Source organism: Vombatus ursinus, unplaced genomic scaffold (genome assembly GCF_900497805.2).
Source record: "Vombatus ursinus unplaced genomic scaffold, bare-nosed wombat genome assembly UNPS02014807.1, whole genome shotgun sequence".
Classification (NCBI taxonomy): domain Eukaryota; kingdom Metazoa; phylum Chordata; class Mammalia; order Diprotodontia; family Vombatidae; genus Vombatus; species Vombatus ursinus.
The window spans coordinates 24,449,339-24,468,759 of record NW_020954585.1 but is presented as its reverse complement, the minus strand read 5'-3'; the positions used below and the strand labels follow the sequence as shown (position 1 = coordinate 24,468,759).

The following is a 19,421-nucleotide window of genomic DNA, read 5'->3' as shown; positions in this document are numbered from 1 at the left end:
AATTCTGAGGAGGACTTCCAAGATCTTGCGGATAGTCCCTCAACCAATCAGAAAGTGTCCCGAACATTCTGCAAGACCACTACTTCCTTAAGACAGAGCCCTAAAAGGCTAAACCGATTGCAACGGTCAGGGGCAAGGACCAGGCAAAGGCCTTTTTCCACTGGGCTTGCTTAATAAGCTTACTGAATATTAACTGACAAACCCCGAGGGTGGAGAGAGCTGCCATTTTTGAACATGGGACATATGAACCCGGGAGGAATGTACATAACAAAGAGTAACATGGGATGGGCAGTTCAGGAAGAGTGTAACCCAAATGAGCTGGTCCAATCTCAGCTCAAATGGGAGGAGTATGGATTTATTAACCATTTAAAAGTTGGCTCTGCTTTTGTATCGGTGCACACATGCCATACTACAGTGCAGTGTGCCCACTTCTTGCAAGAAGCATAATAAAGGCTTTCCTTCACACACTCCTGTAGCAGATTTTTGTTTCAGATTTTTCTAACATAGTAGAACCTCAAAATAATTAAAAAGCAACATAAATTAGGTTAATCTGAACAGATTTGAAGCAAAGAATCAAAGTTTGCCATTAACAATCGCAAAAACTCTAAAGAACAAGTTAACAGGTGAAGAGAACCAATGGCGAAGCCTAGATTCTGACACCCACAGGGGAAAATTAAAAACAAAACAAAAAACCTGAATTCTTCAGGGTCTAAATAAAGGGGTGGGGAACCTACAGCCTTGAGGTCACATGTGGCCCTCTAGTCCTCAAGTGCAGCCTTTTGGATTTGTTCTGTGAAGTTTGGATTCAGTCAAAGGGTTGCATTTGAGGACCTAGAGGGCCACATGAGGACCCTTCCTAATACAGCAACAATGTCCTCATTTCAAGTACTCCACCTCTCCCAACTACCTTTCAAAGATTGTAAATGTTTCATGGATATTCCAACTCATTCATAATTTACCTTCTGTGGGTGTGGCACAGGTATTTCTATACTTCATTACTCTGGAACGCTGGTTTCTTTAGGTAACTGACTTGCCCTGAGTCACACAAGAAACCTAGATCTAGAGAATTCTTTGTTTGACACAAGACCACCCAGGTCAGGTAATAGGAAAGCCTTGTTATGTAATAAGCTTCCCATTACTGAAAGATCACAAATACAATTTTATATATAGGATATAGAAAAAGGAATTATCTGTCCTGGGTGGGAAGTTAGTCCCTTCCCAATACTCCGAGTCTGGGATTCAGGCATACCTTGGCATGTAAACTGATAAACAGTTTCATACTGGTACAGACAGGGGTCAAGCCCCTTGGAGGTAGCCTCAGCCTGTCTCACATTAGTTTTCCCTGCTATTCTTGTGGAGTCTACAGAGGACAGAACTAGTGTTGCCACTTTCAACTGAGATCTTTTTGCTCTTAGCCCTACTCCCTCCAAATCTGTTGGTAGCAAAGAAATGCCTTTGCTATGCTGACAGGTATTTTCTGTAAGCTCTAGGGATGGCAAGAAGTATGCATCAGCACCTTTACTTCAACTGGTAGGAAACTGGTTCAATGCTAGTTCTCAGATAAGTGAGGTGCCCAAATCCTTCAATTTGTTCATTGTGCTAGGTACCTGAAAGAATGGTCTACAAGTGTAGCACCCTCTCAGACTTTCTTGATGCCAGGATGCTACTGAAAGGCACGTTTGCAGGTCAAAACACAGAGAGAACATAATAGCATACAATTCAGCTCAGAGAATCCTAGACAGAGGAACAAGAGTTTATACAGATGAGGCAGCAGACACAGGAATGGAAATTACTTCAGTTGTGGTTTCACACACATTTGAAAAATCCAAAGTTTTGTTCTTTCATGCTTTCTCCCAAAGTGAAATTTTCTAAAACTGAAGCTAAAACATCTCCAGAACCTATGGAGATCATTTAAAACCAGACAAATCCCAGATGTGCGCTGGAAAAGACCATGAAAGAAAAAAAAATGAAAAGACTACAAGAGTGAGGTATTCCCTGAGGATGCTACTTTACTGCTCAGCAGATAGGTCAAAAGCTGGATCAGACAGCTTAGTCCTGGCTAAACAGGTTAAAGCATCTTTTCTACACAATATCCCTGAATTCTAGGGCTGGTTATGGGAGGGGAGAGCAAATCAAAGTGGGTCTCCCCGAGAACCTCCAGAAGATGGGGGGACTTGAGTTTTCTGTCTCTAGGGGTCATCCTTGGGCAAAGAAGGGATCAGCAACCCTTGGCTGGTGAGCTATTAGCTTAGGGCTTTCCTTTAAAGGAAACAGCCAACAATTAGGAGAGAGATCAATCCTAAGTATTTTTTTCTCATTTGTAAAATGAAGGAGGTGCAGATGATCCCTCAGGTCCCTATCAGCTTTAATATTACGACTTTACCAAATCTTGACATATTTCATTCAACACGTTTTAGTGCCAGGGAGCTTATAGACTCAGGCTGGCACACCACTTCAGGGCGATCCCTTTATGGACTCAGGAATGTCAGTGCCATATCTGCTCTACTTTTTAAAAAAGTTTCATTTTCCTGCCTCTCAAACTTGGCCATGTCCTTTGCATTCTTTACTTCCAAATCTCTAGAGAGGTTCTGTTCCACTTAGAAAAAGCTACTCATGCCTATAAGGTTGTTCTACTTAGTTTTCTCACAACATAAGCCACAGGGAAATCCTTCCTAATACTGTGACTATGCCACACATCTGACTGTTTGGGGGCAGGTTGGTTATACTTACAGTTATGAACATATTTTCCCCTTGAACCATTAATACCTTCAGGTGGTAGAAAGAATGCTAACTAACTAAGCCAACCTCAGTGTGCTTCTGAAGATGCCAAATAATAATCGCTAGCTTAGGCCCCAGCAGAAATGTAAGTTCTTTAAGTCCTTGATGTTATGCAACAACACTGTTTCCCTATAATATCAAGATTTCACTGAGGAACATAAAATGAGTGTCATAAAAATAGAAACCAAGTCTGTTGCTTTTTTTGGTGGGGTAGAATATGGAAGCACTTTAATAGAAGGTTAGCATTCAACTCAAATCAGAAATCCCAGATCAAAGCCAGCTACAAGAAATTTGGAATAAAAGAAAAGTACCATCAGAAGCTTGTGAAGATATGTATGTACCAGTAATATCTTTTTGTACTCTATAAAACTAAACCTCAGAGAAGGAGTTACTTAAACTCCTCTGAAAGCCGTGCTAGTTAAGATCACTGCTGCTGGATGGGTACAAAAGTTAATTTTGTATTCTGTTTTGGCATATCCCTAATATTTGCCTTTCTGCACAAAGCACTAAAAACTTTATGATCCATCATATTTGCAATTATGCAAATAGACCACATGACACTAAGATTTACTGACATTGAGCTAAGTGACCAAATTGGTCAGCATGAACACCACTTTTAAGTGGTTCCCTAACCAAGTCATAGCTTCTGAAGGAGTTTCCTGGGTCATATGAAAACACAGAACAGAGCAAGATCACTGGACTTGGAATCCAGTGGTAGGAAGGTTCAAATCTCATCTCTGAGATTAATTATGTAACCATGGACAAGTCACTTAACCTCTGAACCTCAGTTTCTTTATCTGTAAAATGGATACAATCTCTGATTACATACCCCATAGGGTTGCTGAAGGTCAAGTGAGAACATATGTGAAATGTTTTGCAAATTTTAAAGTACTGTCAGTTATTTTAAAGTAAATGTCAGCTATTATCTCTACCTTGTACCCTAAAATCAAATCTCATTTCCTATATCCTGGGTAGAGGATTGGGAAAATCAAGTGGGAAGGGATGAAAGCAATTCTGTATATAGGAACATGCTATCTTCAGCCCTCAAATATATTTAATATGGTCAACAGATACAATGACTATCTACTATAAACAAACAAAAAACACCTTTTGCTTATTGCATGTGTCTTCAGAAGACTGGAACACCATAGAAGTATGTAAGTAAATAACTCAAAAGAACAAACTACTTAATAGTTATGCACCAGAGGGAAAAACTTAAGCTATTATTCCCTTAACCTAAGACATTACCGTGTATGATGGGATACATGAGAAGTTCTAGCTTCACCAATACATGAGCAACACTAAGACCTCATGTAGAAGAAATAGATGTTTTCAAAGTGATTACGTGACATGGATTAGGTAAAAGACCAACAAACAGTTACTGATACTCTCATTTCAAGTGACCTGGGGTTGGGTCCCATTTCACAGTCTCACAATACAGTAGATTATGCAAACACCACCACAGCCTTGGCTTTTCCAAAGACAGAATGTTAAGAGGTCTTCAGATTCCCTCCTGATAGCTCAATGTACTAAGAAGATGTGTTCTATGACAACATCTTAATGTTCTAACCATATTTTCTTGCTCATAAAAATAATTTGCATAGCCTAAGAAACCTAGATTAGGTCAATGAGAATTTGTGAAGGCACTAGTTGATATAGCCATCCTAGACCTCTTCCAGCTACTCTATTCTTTTGATTCCTGCAATAATCTTCAATTTACTCTCTACATATCTAAAAACACTTCCAAATTATCATCTTGATCTTATAATACCTGGAATAGGTACAGAAAGGATCCTAGAGCACAGGAGTCAAATACCTGGGCTACAGGCGGCCCACAACACTCCCAAGTGCAGCCCAAATCAGATTAAAATGTAGTTGGAAATATTTAACAAAATAAAAATACAATAAAACAAGGATAATATTACATTTTAAAACTAAGACAATATGAGGGCCATAGGTGTTTTATGTATGGATTAGTCGCTCCCATTTCTATTTGAGTTGATATCACTGTTCTAACGGCTATTTATCTATGTGGTTCAGCTGCTTAACCAAAGTAGGGACGCTGCACAGAGAAGGCCTAACAGATGGTCATCTAGAGGTACTAGACTAAGTTCCTAAATCTCTGAGGGCAGGGACTATGTCTTACCTAAACTTTGTATTTGTCCCAGCACACTGTGCTCTGCACACAGTAGGTGCTTTTTAAAAAAAAAATAAATAAAAAAGGTTTTTTTAAATAATTACAGTTTTTGCTCAAATATCTTCTTTTACAGGAGGAAATTGTTATCTCTTGATACAGTCTATATAATTGATGGGCAGGGGCAGCAAGGTGGTGCACTGGATAGAGCACTGGCCCTGGATTCAGGAGGACCTGAGTTCAAATCCATCCTCAGACACATAACACTCACTAGCTGTGTGACCCTGGGCAAGTCACTTAACCCCACTGCCTAGCCAAAACAAAAAACAAACAAAAAAAATAACTGATGGGCAGCATCATTCATTAGAAAGTTTTACTTTTAAGTCAGAGAACCAAAGAAAGACATGAACTGATGAAGAGTGAAGCAAACACAACCAGGAGAATAATAAATACAACAATCTAAATGAAAGAACAAAAGTTAAACCGAATCATTAAGTGTGAAGCCCTGAGTCAAGCCCTTTCCTTCCTCTGTTTTCTGAAGAAGTGAAGGACACTAGATGTGGAATATTATACCCTGTCAGATAGTGGTGATATGTAGATTGGTTTTATTGAACTGCTTCCTACCCTGCCCCTCCCCTTAAAGCACACATGAATTTGCATCCCCCCCAAAAAAACCACCAAAAAACCTTTTGTTACAAGGCACAGTAAAAGGAACACATTCAGGAATGGTGATATTAAAACAAAGAAAAAAATAAAATAAAAAGTAATAGAAAGTTCTTTATTCTGTGCTGAAATCTGCTTTCCTGTAACTTCTGCCCACTGATGTATACAAATAATTGAACAGAAAGGAGGAGTTAGTCTGAGGCATTGGAAGTTCAGGCTTAGTGTCCTGGTCTCCTAGTTCTGTGGACAATGCTCTTACCACTAAAACCAGACTCTTATCTGAGGACAGCAAAGAAGAAGATAATTTACTACTAGTTCTAGGACCAGCACATCAACCTGAAGTCAGAGACTTTTCTGTGACCAGGAACACATGGAATGATGTTGCCCTACCCTTTCAATCTCCTGTTAACGGGAGTAACTCTTGGCTCCCATTGAGATGCAATTGTTCCTGGCCTGCCACTTCTTTGGCTGTTGTGTCAGAAGTTGATACCTTGCCAGATGCCCAGGTTTCTCCTTTGCCACCTGGCTGCCTTCACTGGCAGAGAACTTCAGTTCTGTGCTGCCAGATCCTCTTGAGTTTACATATTCTCTACAAGGGTCTGAGCAACTGACCTCCCTAGCCACAGCCTGTTTCTTCTGAGTTAGAAGGTTTGACTTTAGATGATTTAAATAATTTCTAGTATTTTAAGACAAATGTGATGTGACATGTTTTATAAATCTTAAGTACTAAAAACAAAGTCGGCCATTATGAATAAGGATCTGCATTTTCATTTTATCATACAGTCAGTTACTCCTATCAATGCAGATAGTAACCCAGAAACACCTCAGAAGATAGTTTTTGTGGACTGCTATGGCCAAAAAGATTCTCTTTTTTTTTTTTTTAGGCAAGATTCTCTATCTTATGACCAACTTTTTAAGTTAAGAGTCTCTCTAAACTTAGGGAGGGTGATCTTTGGTAGACGGAGCCATAATGTGTCACCAGGTCCATGCTCTAAACCCTTTGTCACAACCTGCCAAGGCTTCCTGATAAACCAGGAACACTTCTATACCATTAGATGGCAAAGGAGAAAGATTTTAGTGAAGGAAATCTCTTAACACCTCTCAAAAATGAAGATTATATCCCCAGGACTTTGAAAAGTACAAGTGAGACACTGTTTCTCCCGCCCCCCCCCAAAAAAGCCTGACAATCAGGCAGCTCCTTTTGTTAACAGGACAGATGAACTCTATGTGATCAATCTTTTTGTTAATGAAGTACAAAGGGAAAGCAGCAGGTAAAACAGGGAAGGTAAAAAGGCAGATCAATAAATCAACAAGCATTTATCAAGTGCCTACTATGTGCCGGGAACAATGCTACATGCTGAGGATAAAAGTATTTCCTGAAGTTTGTAAAGTCTTTTTACCCTCTTTAAAGTTCTAGGATACTTTGACTGAATCTTTCTATTGTTTCTATAACACTACCTTGTATTATCTTTAATCTGCATATATGCATGTTTTCCCAGTGGAACAGTGGTTCTAAAAGGGTGTGTGCCTCAAGTGTTGTTAGGTATGCCGTGAAATTTTGGATGTTACGTAACTGCAGATAAAAGATTTTCAAAAAAATTATTTAACATACATTTCACTTACCCAGCATATTAATGTGGTTAAGTATAGCATTTGCAAAAACAAAATGTGCCTATATGTACACAATAATCTCAAAAAATGTCAGACCTTGAAGTTGTAGCAAAATCAACAAAAAAGGCCACTCTTTTTAAAGACAACTGTGCATATTCAAGTCACCCAACTATTCTACCACAGCACTGTCAACTTAAATGTCTAGGGTGCTGCAATTCCTTATGGCAAAAAGCACAGTCATGAGTAAAAAAGTCCAAACCACTGCAGTTGAATATAAATTCCTTAAAAGCTAGGCTTGTCATTTATTATTATATTCCCAGTACCCACCATATAATGGACATTTAATAAATGTCTGCTGATCATGACAAACTGAACTGAAGCCTGGGGGCCCTGGGAAGGAGAAAAGAAATAGGCTAAGTTACAAAGGAACATTCTAATTATGGTTTCTGAATAACACCAAATTGAGAGGAGACTTGTGCTGTAGTGCTGGTTCTGCCTCTAAACAAGCTATATGACCTTGGGCAAGTACTGTCTTTCACCTCTGAGGTTGTTTCCCTCATCTCCAAAATGAAGGGACTGGACTTGATGCTCTTTAAAGACCTCTTTTTGGGGCAGCTAGGTGGCGCAGTGGATAGAGCACTGGCCCTGAAGTCAGGAGGACCTGAGTTCAAATCTGACCTCAGACCCAACACTTGACACGTACTAGCTGTGTGATGTTGGGCAAGTCACTTAACCCCAACTGCCTTACTTAAAAGAAAAAAAAGACCTCTTTTTTCTGCTTTACAGTTCCATGATTCTAAGTCTATTTATCTGATGAAAGAAAATTAGGAGAACTTACATGGCCACAGGTAGTATGTCAACACTTCCTGATTCTTTCCACCACAGCCTAAATTTACCACAAGTTGGTCATCAATTCCTTATATGGGAAATGGTGACAGAATTAGATTCTCAGACATCTGATTAGTTTCTGTTACTCTCTGTTTTCCCTATCATATATAAAAACCTTGACAATTGAAAGAAGGTTGTGAAAGCAGTGTCTAAAAATACTTTTAAAGTATATTAATTAAATTTTTTAAACAAGAAAAAAGTATATTACAAGTTGTGATAATAAGAATTTCAGGTAGTCTCTGGGTATGGGAAAATGAACTTATTTTCTCAAATCTTTTGGTCTTAGTGTACTTTTAAATACTGATAGCACATGATTTTTCACAGCACTCCTATCTATTCACTGAAGTACTTAGCTTCCAGATGAAAAATCTTTATACCTACAAAATTAAAATCAAGAAGGGGTAAAATGAAACTAAGGCTGCCATTCTGCCAGACACCCACCCTTTGGTGCACAAATATCTCCCAGACTTAAAATATACCTCAGTTGTTATTTACAAATAGGATCCAGAAAGATGCAAAGATGTATATATAAAACAACCGAGTGGAAAAACAATTGAGTTTTGGCACTTACTTCCTAAGGATGATGACAGCTCGACGCTCCTTGATATCTTGCGGTCGTATGCAGTGGGTGATTTCATCAGCAGCATATCCACTGAAAGAAAACACAGCACGCTGAGGTTAAGAGAATGACTGGAGATAGATGATTATCATTTCCTTTGATCAGGATTCTTCTCCCCATTTCCTTTGAGTTACTAAAGCTCATTCTGATGGTCAGGAAGCTAACAATATGAACTTGAAGATACTACTTTCTCTCCAAAGACACACCTATTTGTGATTCAAAATAAGGGAACTTCTTCCATAGATGGACATGGCAGGCATGTTTACTACTTAAAAGCTGTTTCTTCTCAGTGGAGACTCTACATTTTATCTAAAACTAGTCTGATTAAATGTAGAAACTACTTTAAGAAAACATGGGCATATGGCAAGCAAATAATACTTTTAATGGAAAGGTGAGAAGGAAAAGCAGAGCAATTTACGTGATACCACACTATTTTCAAACTCCCTCTAACCATTTAAAAAAACTATCAAGACCTAGAAAGGCCCTCAATTTAAGGGAAGTTTTTTATTTTCTGAATAGACTCAACATTTGTCAATCCTTCTCATTTTTCAAGGAATCAGAGATGCAGAGACTGACTGGAATAACCAGATTAATTTAAGGAAGGCTACTGTATGAGACAGAAAAAGAGAGAAAGATATTCAGACCTCTTACCCTCTCTCACAACTTTTTGGCTATATGCAGACGCTGAAGTGGACAAACTGATGATGCATCACCAGGGCACAGAAGGTACCCAAGAGAAATTCAACAGCTTTTTTCCCTAAAGCTACCACTTGAGGAATTCAAAGTCTCTCAATCAGCTGTTTGGTGTATTTTAGGAATCACTACCATCATTTCCTATTTACTTCAACATGGTACATAATTCAAAATTGCTTACAGGCCAGTAATCAAATGTAGAGGACTACTTGATGGCTAGGAACTTTCAAAGCTAACGTTGTCCCTCAGCACCATCTCTCAGTTGTCATGCCCCAAGTAATTTTAATTTATCAATCTAAGCATAGTCAAGCTAACAAAACCCTGAAAAATCATTCAGATCAGTACAGTATGGTTTTAGTTTATAAAAAATAAAACTAACTGTAGCCTCAGGTCAGAATTGAATAGTAGGTGAGAAAAGATCTCTCAAATATTTCACTCAACTCAAATACCTCTAAGAGTCCCATGTGGTAAAGGATCATCCTAAACTCAGTCTCTTTATCTTATGCTCAGGCTTTTCTGACAGTCCTTTTCGAAAGAAGTATTAGCATCAGGCCTCTATCACTCAAAACTCAACCTGGACACACTTGGCAAGATATTATAAAATGGCTGGTACTATTTGGATGGGGGTGGGGGAGGAAACCGGGAAAGAGGCAGAAGGCATCTGATACCCTGGTATAAGGAGGCAAACAGCTATTCACCCCATGCTCTGTCTAAGAGCCAGGCTACTTTTGGCTTAGGTCTCAGAAAGTCTGACCTGATTCCAAGCCCTGTGTCCCTTCAAGGTTACCAGGTTAGTTCTTGTCTGGCCTCAGGAGATCACATCCACAATAAAGATTTTCTCAGGGTGGTCTTGAACTAAACCAGAGGCCAATGAAGACTGCAGACCAAACCAGAATTCTTGATTTAACTCTGAAAATATTCCAGGCTCCTATGGATCAAAGAACTTGGAGCTCCTATCTCTTGCATCAAAGAAGGTCTCAGTCATATTCTCTGGGCTAGCTTAGGCAGGCAAAATGGTTGCAAATCTTACCACACTTTCTTCTTTGTCATTCTATATACCAGAGCAAAAAGTAAACCGTGAAAGGTAGAAAAGGCCAATCTCCAAACGAATCACTTAAGAGTGTAGGGCACTAATTCTCACATCAGCTACAGACAAATACCTCTTCAGATAAATATATATAAAGTGTTATTAACCTTTCTGACTTGGCCAGTAACAGAGCTGAAAATATACTACCTTCAAATCTGCTAACATGGGGAAGCTTGTCGAAATGCAATTCTGGAGAAAATCCAGACATTTAACAATTTATCTTCTCTCTTTTCTTAAAAAACAAAACTAGGAAAAAAAAACCCAAGAATTAAACTACCACGTCATCCTCCTACCAAGTGGAGCCAAAATGAGTCAAAAGACTGGGGAAGGATAATTTTAGCTGGTTCAAATCGTTTTCACAATATGTAAGTATGCAGTATCATAGGTTATAATAGCTTAGCTATCTCTGGTACCCCTTAGCTCAGCTTAATCTTAATCCTTTCAGGTGCTGCTCCTGCTCCCTCTTGTGGTTGCTTTCATTCTGGCATATGGCAGAAGCATCTGACACTAAAATGCATTAACGCTCATTATTAGGCTTTCATTATACCTTTGGCTTTCCTATCAGCAAAACCATTATGATTATCTAAATCTTTGGCAAACCCCAAGAACATCTTGGCTGTAAAAAAGGATCTATGCTACTCTTTTAAAAATTGTTTTTACTTTGATCCTAAATCATTAATAAACACAAGTTGTTTCAATATACAAAGAAGGGAGGATCATAGAAGAAACAACTTGTGTTAAGCTATTCTTCAACCAGAACGTTCCATCAGAAAGTGTTAAGCTGAGAGTACATTAGGGTTATTTACCACTAAGGAGCCTATTTATTGCAAGAGAACCTGTTTAAGAGAAGCTACATGCCAGTTTGAAACTGAATACACTCAGGTCAATGCCACTCTTGGCCTGTGGAAAAGAGTCAGTGCCTGTTATTTTATCTCCACAGGAAAGGAAGTTTTACATATTGGTCAGCCTACAATAATTATCATGTTGATCAAATGGGAAAGCAGTGATCACTTCCAATGTTTCCTTGTACCACATCCTAAGTCTCTTGTCTAGGGAGAAAGATTTGGAAAATGCATGATCAAGACAGGTTTATGAAGATGCTAACTTCCTCCTTAAACACCATTTGGCAAGTTTGTCCAAACGGGGTCAGAGAGACATCATGAAAACAGGTTTTGGCTATCTATCTAGAGAGTCCTCCGTTCTGTCTTAGGGCCAGTGGGTGGTATGACATTTATGTAACACTAAGGTTTACAAGCTTTTCTTTATATAAAAGGTAGGCAGTGCACACATTTCTCCACCTTTTACAGATGAGGAAACTAAGGCATAAGGAGGTTAAGTGACCTGCTTGTTCACTGTCACAGAGCTAGTAACTTGTTTGGGCCAGGATTCAAACCAAGGTCTCCTGACCCAGTAGTCTTCTTTCTGCAATTTACTGGGAGACAGCCTAAGAACTCTCTGTAACATACTGCAATCAGAGTATGAACCCTCTCTCAATGGGGGTGTGTGTGTGTGAAATGCATTTGCTTTCCCCATCCCATCTATCTAGAAGGTAAACCAAAGCTGGTTCTTTTTGGAAAGTGAGCCACTTTTCACCAAAGCAGGGTAGTGATCTCAGGTGGAAGTTATTTATACATTACTCTAATACCATAAAAATATACACAGCTCAAATCCAAGGAAAGGAGGTAAGGCTTGTTTGACTCCAAAAGTTTAGAAGGCTGGGGAAAGGGGGAGGATGCCTCAAACTACAGGAGGTATCAAGCTAATCCTAACCCTGATTCTGACTACATAATACACTAAATTTCGGATCCAGTGTACAACCTTTTCTCAAACTGTTCAACTACATAACCACAGTATCATTCACCTTTGTTTTTGTATTCCCTCCCCTTCCACCAACCCCTACGCCTAGCAGCTATAAGGCTTGTTTAAGAACTTTTTGAAGCTTGCAGTACACCTACAGCTAGAGGGATGGTGTACAGATATTTAGGGCAGATCTGATATGTAAATCCACTTACTACTCAAGCTTCAGTGGCTCCCTATTGCCTCTAGATTAAAATATAAGTTGGTTTAGCTTTTAAAGCTCTACACAATATGCTCCAAACCAATTTTTCCAGACTCACTGGACATCACTACCCCTCCTTCACTCTGAAACTAGGCAAAGTGGCCTTGTTTCTGTTCCTCATGACCCCGTCTCTGTAGTCTGTCCCCCTGGGATTGGGACACATGCCTCTCCCCTTCCCTCCCTCCCCATCCCCTTTCTGAAGCATAGAGATTGCTTCACTCCTTGTATTTGTATCCCCAGTGTCTAGCACAGTGCCTATAGCTTAGTACACACTTAAATGCTTGATTTACAGAGTGCTTTAGCATACATAAAATCTAAATCAAATGGGATAATCAACCAATAACAGATCAATAAACATTTATGAAGTGCCTTCTTTGTGCCAGGCCAACACATTCTGCTCTTTTCAGTCATGTTCCAAATTGGAAAAGTTCTGAAAACAAAATTAGGCTCTCTAAAGAACAAGAGCTAAGCCTTTACCACAGCTGCACAATGCCCAGCCCTAAAATTTTTCCACGTATTTAAAGAATGCACAGAGGTTCCTGAAGATAGCAGCAGTACATCTGCCTTCTTTTCCTTTGTCTTCCATTTCCTTCCTAGGACAAGAAACATTAAGACAACCCAGTACAGACCTCTGGCCCGAGACCATCTGTGAGTCTGCTTCCTTATGAACTGAAGCATCACTATCATTCTGTTTTTCACTAAGTTTTGAATATTCTTTGCTATTCTTTGTTTGAATATTTCTTCCACTGCACAGGTGAAATGACTTAAGGGCTATCTGCCCCACTTTCTGAACTATTTTAAGATAAAAGCTGAATTCTGTTTTCAAAAAATAGATTATTATCTACTCTTATCCCAAAATTGATCATTAATGATAACAGCAAATAATGGATCAGCCTCTAGGAAATTATTTCAATTAAAAATGTAATTTCTATATTTTAGAATGACATATTCATCTCATAGCATGAAAGAGCAATGTGCTAAGTAGGTAGGAAGAAGGTAATAAATAAATGTCTTGGAGGAATAGAGTTGAGTGGCCTACCTGTTCCTCTGCTCAAATGGCAAACTAGGCAGAAAAGAATAAGGGAGGGCAGAGTCTACCACTGAAGGAACTGAAGGAGTGAAAAGTTCTACCATTCAGGAAGCAGTTTCCAACTGAATTTAGAAATAGGCAGGACAAAACTTTTGTTTAGGATGGGTTTCCATCACCATTTCAAACGTGTTTATATGATTTTCAGAAGCTGTTTTCCACACTGACAACTACTAAAAAAACTGAACCCCTACTATAATTCTCAAAATGAGAGAAATGCTGATGAAGCGAGCAGTGTTTCAGCTATTACTAGATGAAATCATGATGCAGTGGAAAGAGTATTGGACTAAAGTCAAAAGGCTTTGCTGGCAAGCTGAAAGTCACCCTGGGTCCCAGGCTTCTTCTCAGCGTAATGAATAGGTTGATCAGATAATCTAAGGTCCCTTGCAACTCAAACACTGAGTCCAGAATCTGCCTTCCTACCCACCCCCATTATACCTCTTCTCAAACGTTGACATGTTGAAGGATAAGAATTAGACTTGGTTTCATTAGTATAGGGAATATTTCCCAAATGAGGAAACTACCTTTATCAAGGCTATACAACTTAAAATCTTAGAGAGTTACTTAGAGTAGACATTAAGTGACTTGCCTCGGATTACAGAGCCTGTGTGCGTCAGAGGTGGGACTAGAACCCAGGTCTTCCAGGTTTCAAAGACAGTTCTCTACTCATCACACTCTTTTCTTCCTAACCTGAAGCTCTAAATCCTATCAGCTGAGGGTAGCATGTTTGGGGCTTATTCTTGGTAAGTGCAACAAAGTAAGGATATCTCCATAAGTTTATATAACAGATAAAAAGGATTCTCAGAAAAACCAAGATGCTAATTGGCCAGAGATTTTAGGGAAGCAGTCTACCTGTCTGTAGATGGAGCAGAACAGAGCTGACAAAGCTCTGAAGTAGCATTTTGAACCCAATTTGGAAATTCAGACAGGAGCTCTGAAAAACAAAGTCTCAGGGCAGTTAGGTGGCGCAGTGAAAAGAGCACCAGCCCTGGAATCAGGAGGATCTGAGTTCAAATCTGGCCTCAGTCCTTTGACACTGACTAGCTGTATAACCCATGGTAAGTCACTTCATCCCATTGCCAAGCTCCACCCCCCCCCAAAAGTCTGCAAGAGTACTGGTTTTTTTAACTTGGTGATATGTGGGCAGGCAGGGAAGGGGGTGAGGAGGTGTAAGAGGGAGGCTGAGAACTGACTTTGCTTCCAGTATACAGTGGATAAGAGCACTAGATTTGGAGGCAGAAAGTCTGGGTTTGAATCCTGACTCTCCTATTTATATACAGTGCCTGGCACATAGCAAACACTTAATAATCTACTGTGTGATACTGGGCAAGTCACTTAACTTCTCTGGGCCTTAGTATCCTCATCCATAAAATAAGTGTTATCTAGTACCTCTAAGGCAGGGGTTCTTAACCTTTTTTATGTCAAAGACCCCTCTGGCAATCTAGTAGAGTTTAGGGACCTCATCTCAGAATCATCATCATCATTATTATTTCATAATTGAAAGAAATGTTAAATTTCAGTTAGAGATTAGTGAAAACAAAGATGTGACTGTTTTCCCCGGTCAAGTTCAATAGCCCCCAGAAATCTATCCACAGACCACAAGTTAAGAAGCCCTTCTCCAAAGTCCGTTCCATTTCCAAATCTATGATGAAGACTTCTCCAAGTGTTTCTCCTTAAATGACATCATCACATAGACTACCTAACCTAACAAATAAACCTTACTTTAGAAAGGCTAAAAATAAATAGAAACTTGAGGTTTTAGAGCTAAAGTTCTCTAAGAAGTAAGAAATTTTCCTGACAGTATAATTCTGTTAGTGCACTCTTGTCAAGTAGGATGGTTTGAGAACATTTTCCAGGCGTGGAGGACAGCTCTAGTTAGAGGGACCATGTTTTGTGTCTGAGGAGCTTTATGATATATTTTTAACGTATTAACTAAAAGGATAACATGACAAATTTTACTTTCAGCAGAATGCTTTTTAAGCCCTGAATAAAGTATCAAAACTAATAATTTACAGCTACTCCAAAATGTATTCTCACTACAAAACTGTACAGACCTGGCTCTGAAGGCCCCTTTGGTTTTTATGGCTCTAAGTCTCCCTGGGGATGGACTACAGTAATTCCACGCTATGTGGAATTGTTTATGGCCAATAATTTTAGAGGAATTCTTGTTGGAAATCTCTATACTAAAAGGTACTTTAAGTAATAAATCTATATTGGAACAAACAAACAGATTCTAAGAAACAAAACAAGGCTCAAATATTTGGATTTTCAGTGGTTGTGTGGGATCCCAAATCCTGGCTTCTATGGTGTTTCAGATGAACAAAGAAGCAAAGTATTGCTGCTGCTGTTTATTTCCCAGACACAAACAACCTTCAGTTAACCACTCAGCTTGGAATTCCCTACTATTGCAGCATAGTTTTGGCTCTTGGGACCTGACAGGATTCCTCCCTCATCCACAAACACTGAAGAAACAACTGCTTCCACACCCAATGATATTAATGGTGACCCCCCAATAATGCTATTAAAAGGACCCCTGGGACTACCTTTCTCTATCCATTGCTGCACTTTAAAGATTAAAATGTTGTCTACTAAAATTCCTTTAGACCTTCAGGATAGAAAGTTAAGATCAACATTACTTTCTGTGGTACTTTTTGAAATCACAGGTTTCCAAGGGACTCATAAACATTAGCTATCTTATGACTAAGAAATGAGATTACTTTTCTTATTCTTGAAATTTCTGAGCTAGAATGAAGCAGTTTAAAGTAAAATTTTGCTTTCTCATTAAAATCCAATGGGAAGACAAACATATTATGCATACAACTTTGGGGGAAAGCACCAGGTCAAAAGAATGTAATTACTAAACTTATAATTTAGAAAGCACACTCTAACATACCTCCATACGAAGGACTGAGATCAAGTGCTATACTTGGAATCAAGGGGATCTGGGTTCAAATATCTCCTCAGATAGTTACTAGCTGCATGCTATGTGATCATTGGCAAGTCACTTAACCTCTCTGAGCCCCAAGGTACTTCATCTATCAAATAAGGGGATTGGTCTGGATGGTCTCTTTCATCTCTAAATCTATGATCATATGAAAAATAGTGAGAGGGTCAAGAAAACAAAACCTGCATCTTAGAAAGATTTATGTCTTAACCAGCAGCACAGTATTCTTGGAAAAATCTTATGGCTTTGTGCTGAGTGCATTAAATCTAAGTTTTAGCAATGTTCTCCTTCTCCATTTCTGGGGGAAGAGGAACAAACTTCCTTGATAAGGATTTCCCACTTTAAGATCAAGCCTCAATACAGTTTAACCCATAGGATAGGTCAACCACCATAAAGGAAAGGATTTTTACAAAGGATATTCATTATCTTAACTTGATGGATAGAGTTGTGGGTTAAAGGATGATAGCAGAGGTTACTCCCTTCTGTCCCTTCCCTCATTACCTGAGCACTGTCACACTCCCTCTCCTCACAGGCAGGAACAGCACTGGTTCAGAGACCCTGATGGGCTTGAATTGAAACTTGCAGCCGAAGCAGAGGGCGGAGTCACTGAAGAAAGAGACAGACACTATGGGTCTCTCAAAGATGTGGATAGGATCCACATGTGAGACAATGCAGCCTCCGGGTTGGTAGTCATTGATTACTGCGCTGTTGACAAAGCCTTCAGGGATGACACGGTGCTCCACCAGCTTCTGTATCACCAGCTGGTGTACCCACTCCGGGATTTCATCCACGTCCCCAGGTGGATAGAGCCGCTCCTGACCGGGACCTCGCTTCTGCAGCTGGGATCCATAGGTATAGCCCTCTCCAAAAAAGTACTTGTTGCGAAGGGGAGCCCGATCCACCGTGTGCTCATTATACAACCCTTTCTCTGCTCGGGACACCACCTCGTCGATGCGGGCCTCGATTTTGGCACATTCATCCTGGCTAAAGAGGCGGATTTGCCTGATGCCACTCTTCACTTTTCGGGCCTCCTCTTCTTTCTGCTCCTCGTAGTCACTGCGCTCTGAATCTGAGTCTTCGTGGTATTTACGTTTGGCCGGGATGGTGTAGGGCTCCGCAGCTGCAGCCGCAGCAGCAACGGCCACCACGGCAGCCTCCCGGCTGTTGGGTTTGTAGTTATCCCGGGATGTCATGGACTTGAGCTTCTCACGTAAGTCGGTATAGCCGCTGGCAGCAGCCATGGTGCTGCTTCCCACCCCACCCCCACCTTTCCTCTACTGATCTCCTAGATACCCGACTCTGGGAACTGAAGAGTGGGAAGTGCTGCTGCTATTCATGGCCTGCACCAGCTGTATGCGAATGTTCCTTCTGAAAAAGATGGTTTGCCTACGGCCCGTCCAAAGGCAGATTTTAGGGTCGCAAGGATGCCCCTTTTCCTTAGGAGATGGGTGGGGGGAAGGGATGGTGGTCCTTCAATCCTCCATAGGTCACTCACTTCTCAAAGCATTTGAGGATGCTTTGCTTCAATGCTTCATGGGGGTTCTCCGGGAGCTGGGTCGGGGCAGATATCTTGTCTCAGGTTCCAGTCTTCCGTGCAATAAAGCCCGGTATGCCTTTAGGGGAAAGATCAGAGCAGTCGGTGAAAGTCCCGGCAGTCAATCCCTCTGACCCCTTTCCTCCAGCGAATGGGGGAAGGACAAGACCCGAGGATTGAAGCCCAGTTTCCTGCTGAAGCCAGAAGTGAAGCCCCGTCGACCGTGCGTGCCCCGCTTCTTTTTCCCTTCTTCAGCTGAAGGACAGGCAGGAATTCACCGGCGTCGAGTCAGAATCCTGGCTCTTCGAGGGGCTCTGTGGCCGCCGGGAGGCCTCAGCCGCAGCAGCCTGCCTGTGTCATGCAGAAGCGGCGGGGCCTCCTCCGGGGATCTCTTCAAAGGTCTCCAGCTGAAGGGAGGAACACATCACCAGGTCTTCCAGACCTCTTCTGCCGCCTCATCCCACAGCTCCAATGGCAGCAGCCCCCTGGGGAACAGAAAGCGACGAAATCAGGTTGCAATTAAGTGCGATCCGGTTCCGCTCTGCGGAGCAGGGTTTTCAGTAGCACTTTAAAGGACTCCTCACTACGTCACAGGGCGCCAGCCCAGCATACTATAGACCCGGGGCTAGTCCTGTCCTAAGCGGGCTCCTCACCGCGCAGGCGCCACTCCACCGGCAACAGCGGCCTCCGGCTTCAGTCATGCGCATCAAGATGGTCCCGGGCAGCGGCAACTTAAACGCATGCGCATGAAAAACCGCTCGTCGTTTGCTCCCCTCCCCCACCCCCTGAGGGCCACGAACCCCCTAGCAACCTGTCTCAACACAGCGCCGCTATGACTTTCCTCGGGGGCTGAGCGGCTCCTTTCACCTCCTTTGCTGGTTGGGGAGGGTTCTGCACGTTGTCACTGCCGTTCCCGCGCCTTGTCAGGACATCGTCGGGACACCCGTAGACTCCTCAACCCCCTCCACGTACAACCTGGGAAACCGCCACAACCTACCCTGTCCTATTACCGCCCCCTTAGAGCTTGCTCTACTTTTATTGGTCTGTCGGCCACTCAGGGGGCGGTCCCAGACGAGGTTTCCGGGAAGTGATTGATGGAAAAGACAGTCAATCAGAGGGGGTCGCCCTAGTTATTGCGTCCCTGTCGAGGACCCCTCAGGGGTTAGTGGGTAGTTAAATTATTGCCTGTTTCTTTACCGCTACGGAGGAAGTCCCGGGGACCGAAAGTTCCCAGGTTAGGCTCGGCCATGGCCGTATGTGGGCCACGGGCTCGGCGCGTGAGCTCGGGCGATGGCGCAATCCAGAGGCGGGGGATAGGCACCAG

At 41.3% G+C, this 19,421-nt stretch overlaps 1 protein-coding gene across 2 annotated transcripts in view; it reads right to left on the bottom strand.

The window, feature by feature from the left end:
* The window catches only part of ALKBH5 (alkB homolog 5, RNA demethylase), a 35,387-nt gene extending 16,292 nt beyond the window's left edge, over positions 1–19,095 (bottom strand). The window contains exons 1-3 of one of the 2 annotated variants that reach the window (XM_027874781.1): positions 18,909–19,095; positions 17,065–18,582; positions 8,646–8,726 (exon numbers count right to left, since the gene is read on the bottom strand). In XM_027874781.1, coding sequence (XP_027730582.1) covers positions 8,646–8,726; positions 17,065–17,804 — 821 coding nt within the window. In that variant the 5' untranslated portion in view covers positions 17,805–18,582; positions 18,909–19,095. The remainder of the gene's footprint in view (positions 1–8,645; positions 8,727–17,064; positions 18,583–18,908) is intronic. The other variant, XM_027874782.1, reaches the window with a different exon arrangement.
* Between the last annotated feature and the right edge of the window lie 326 nt (positions 19,096–19,421).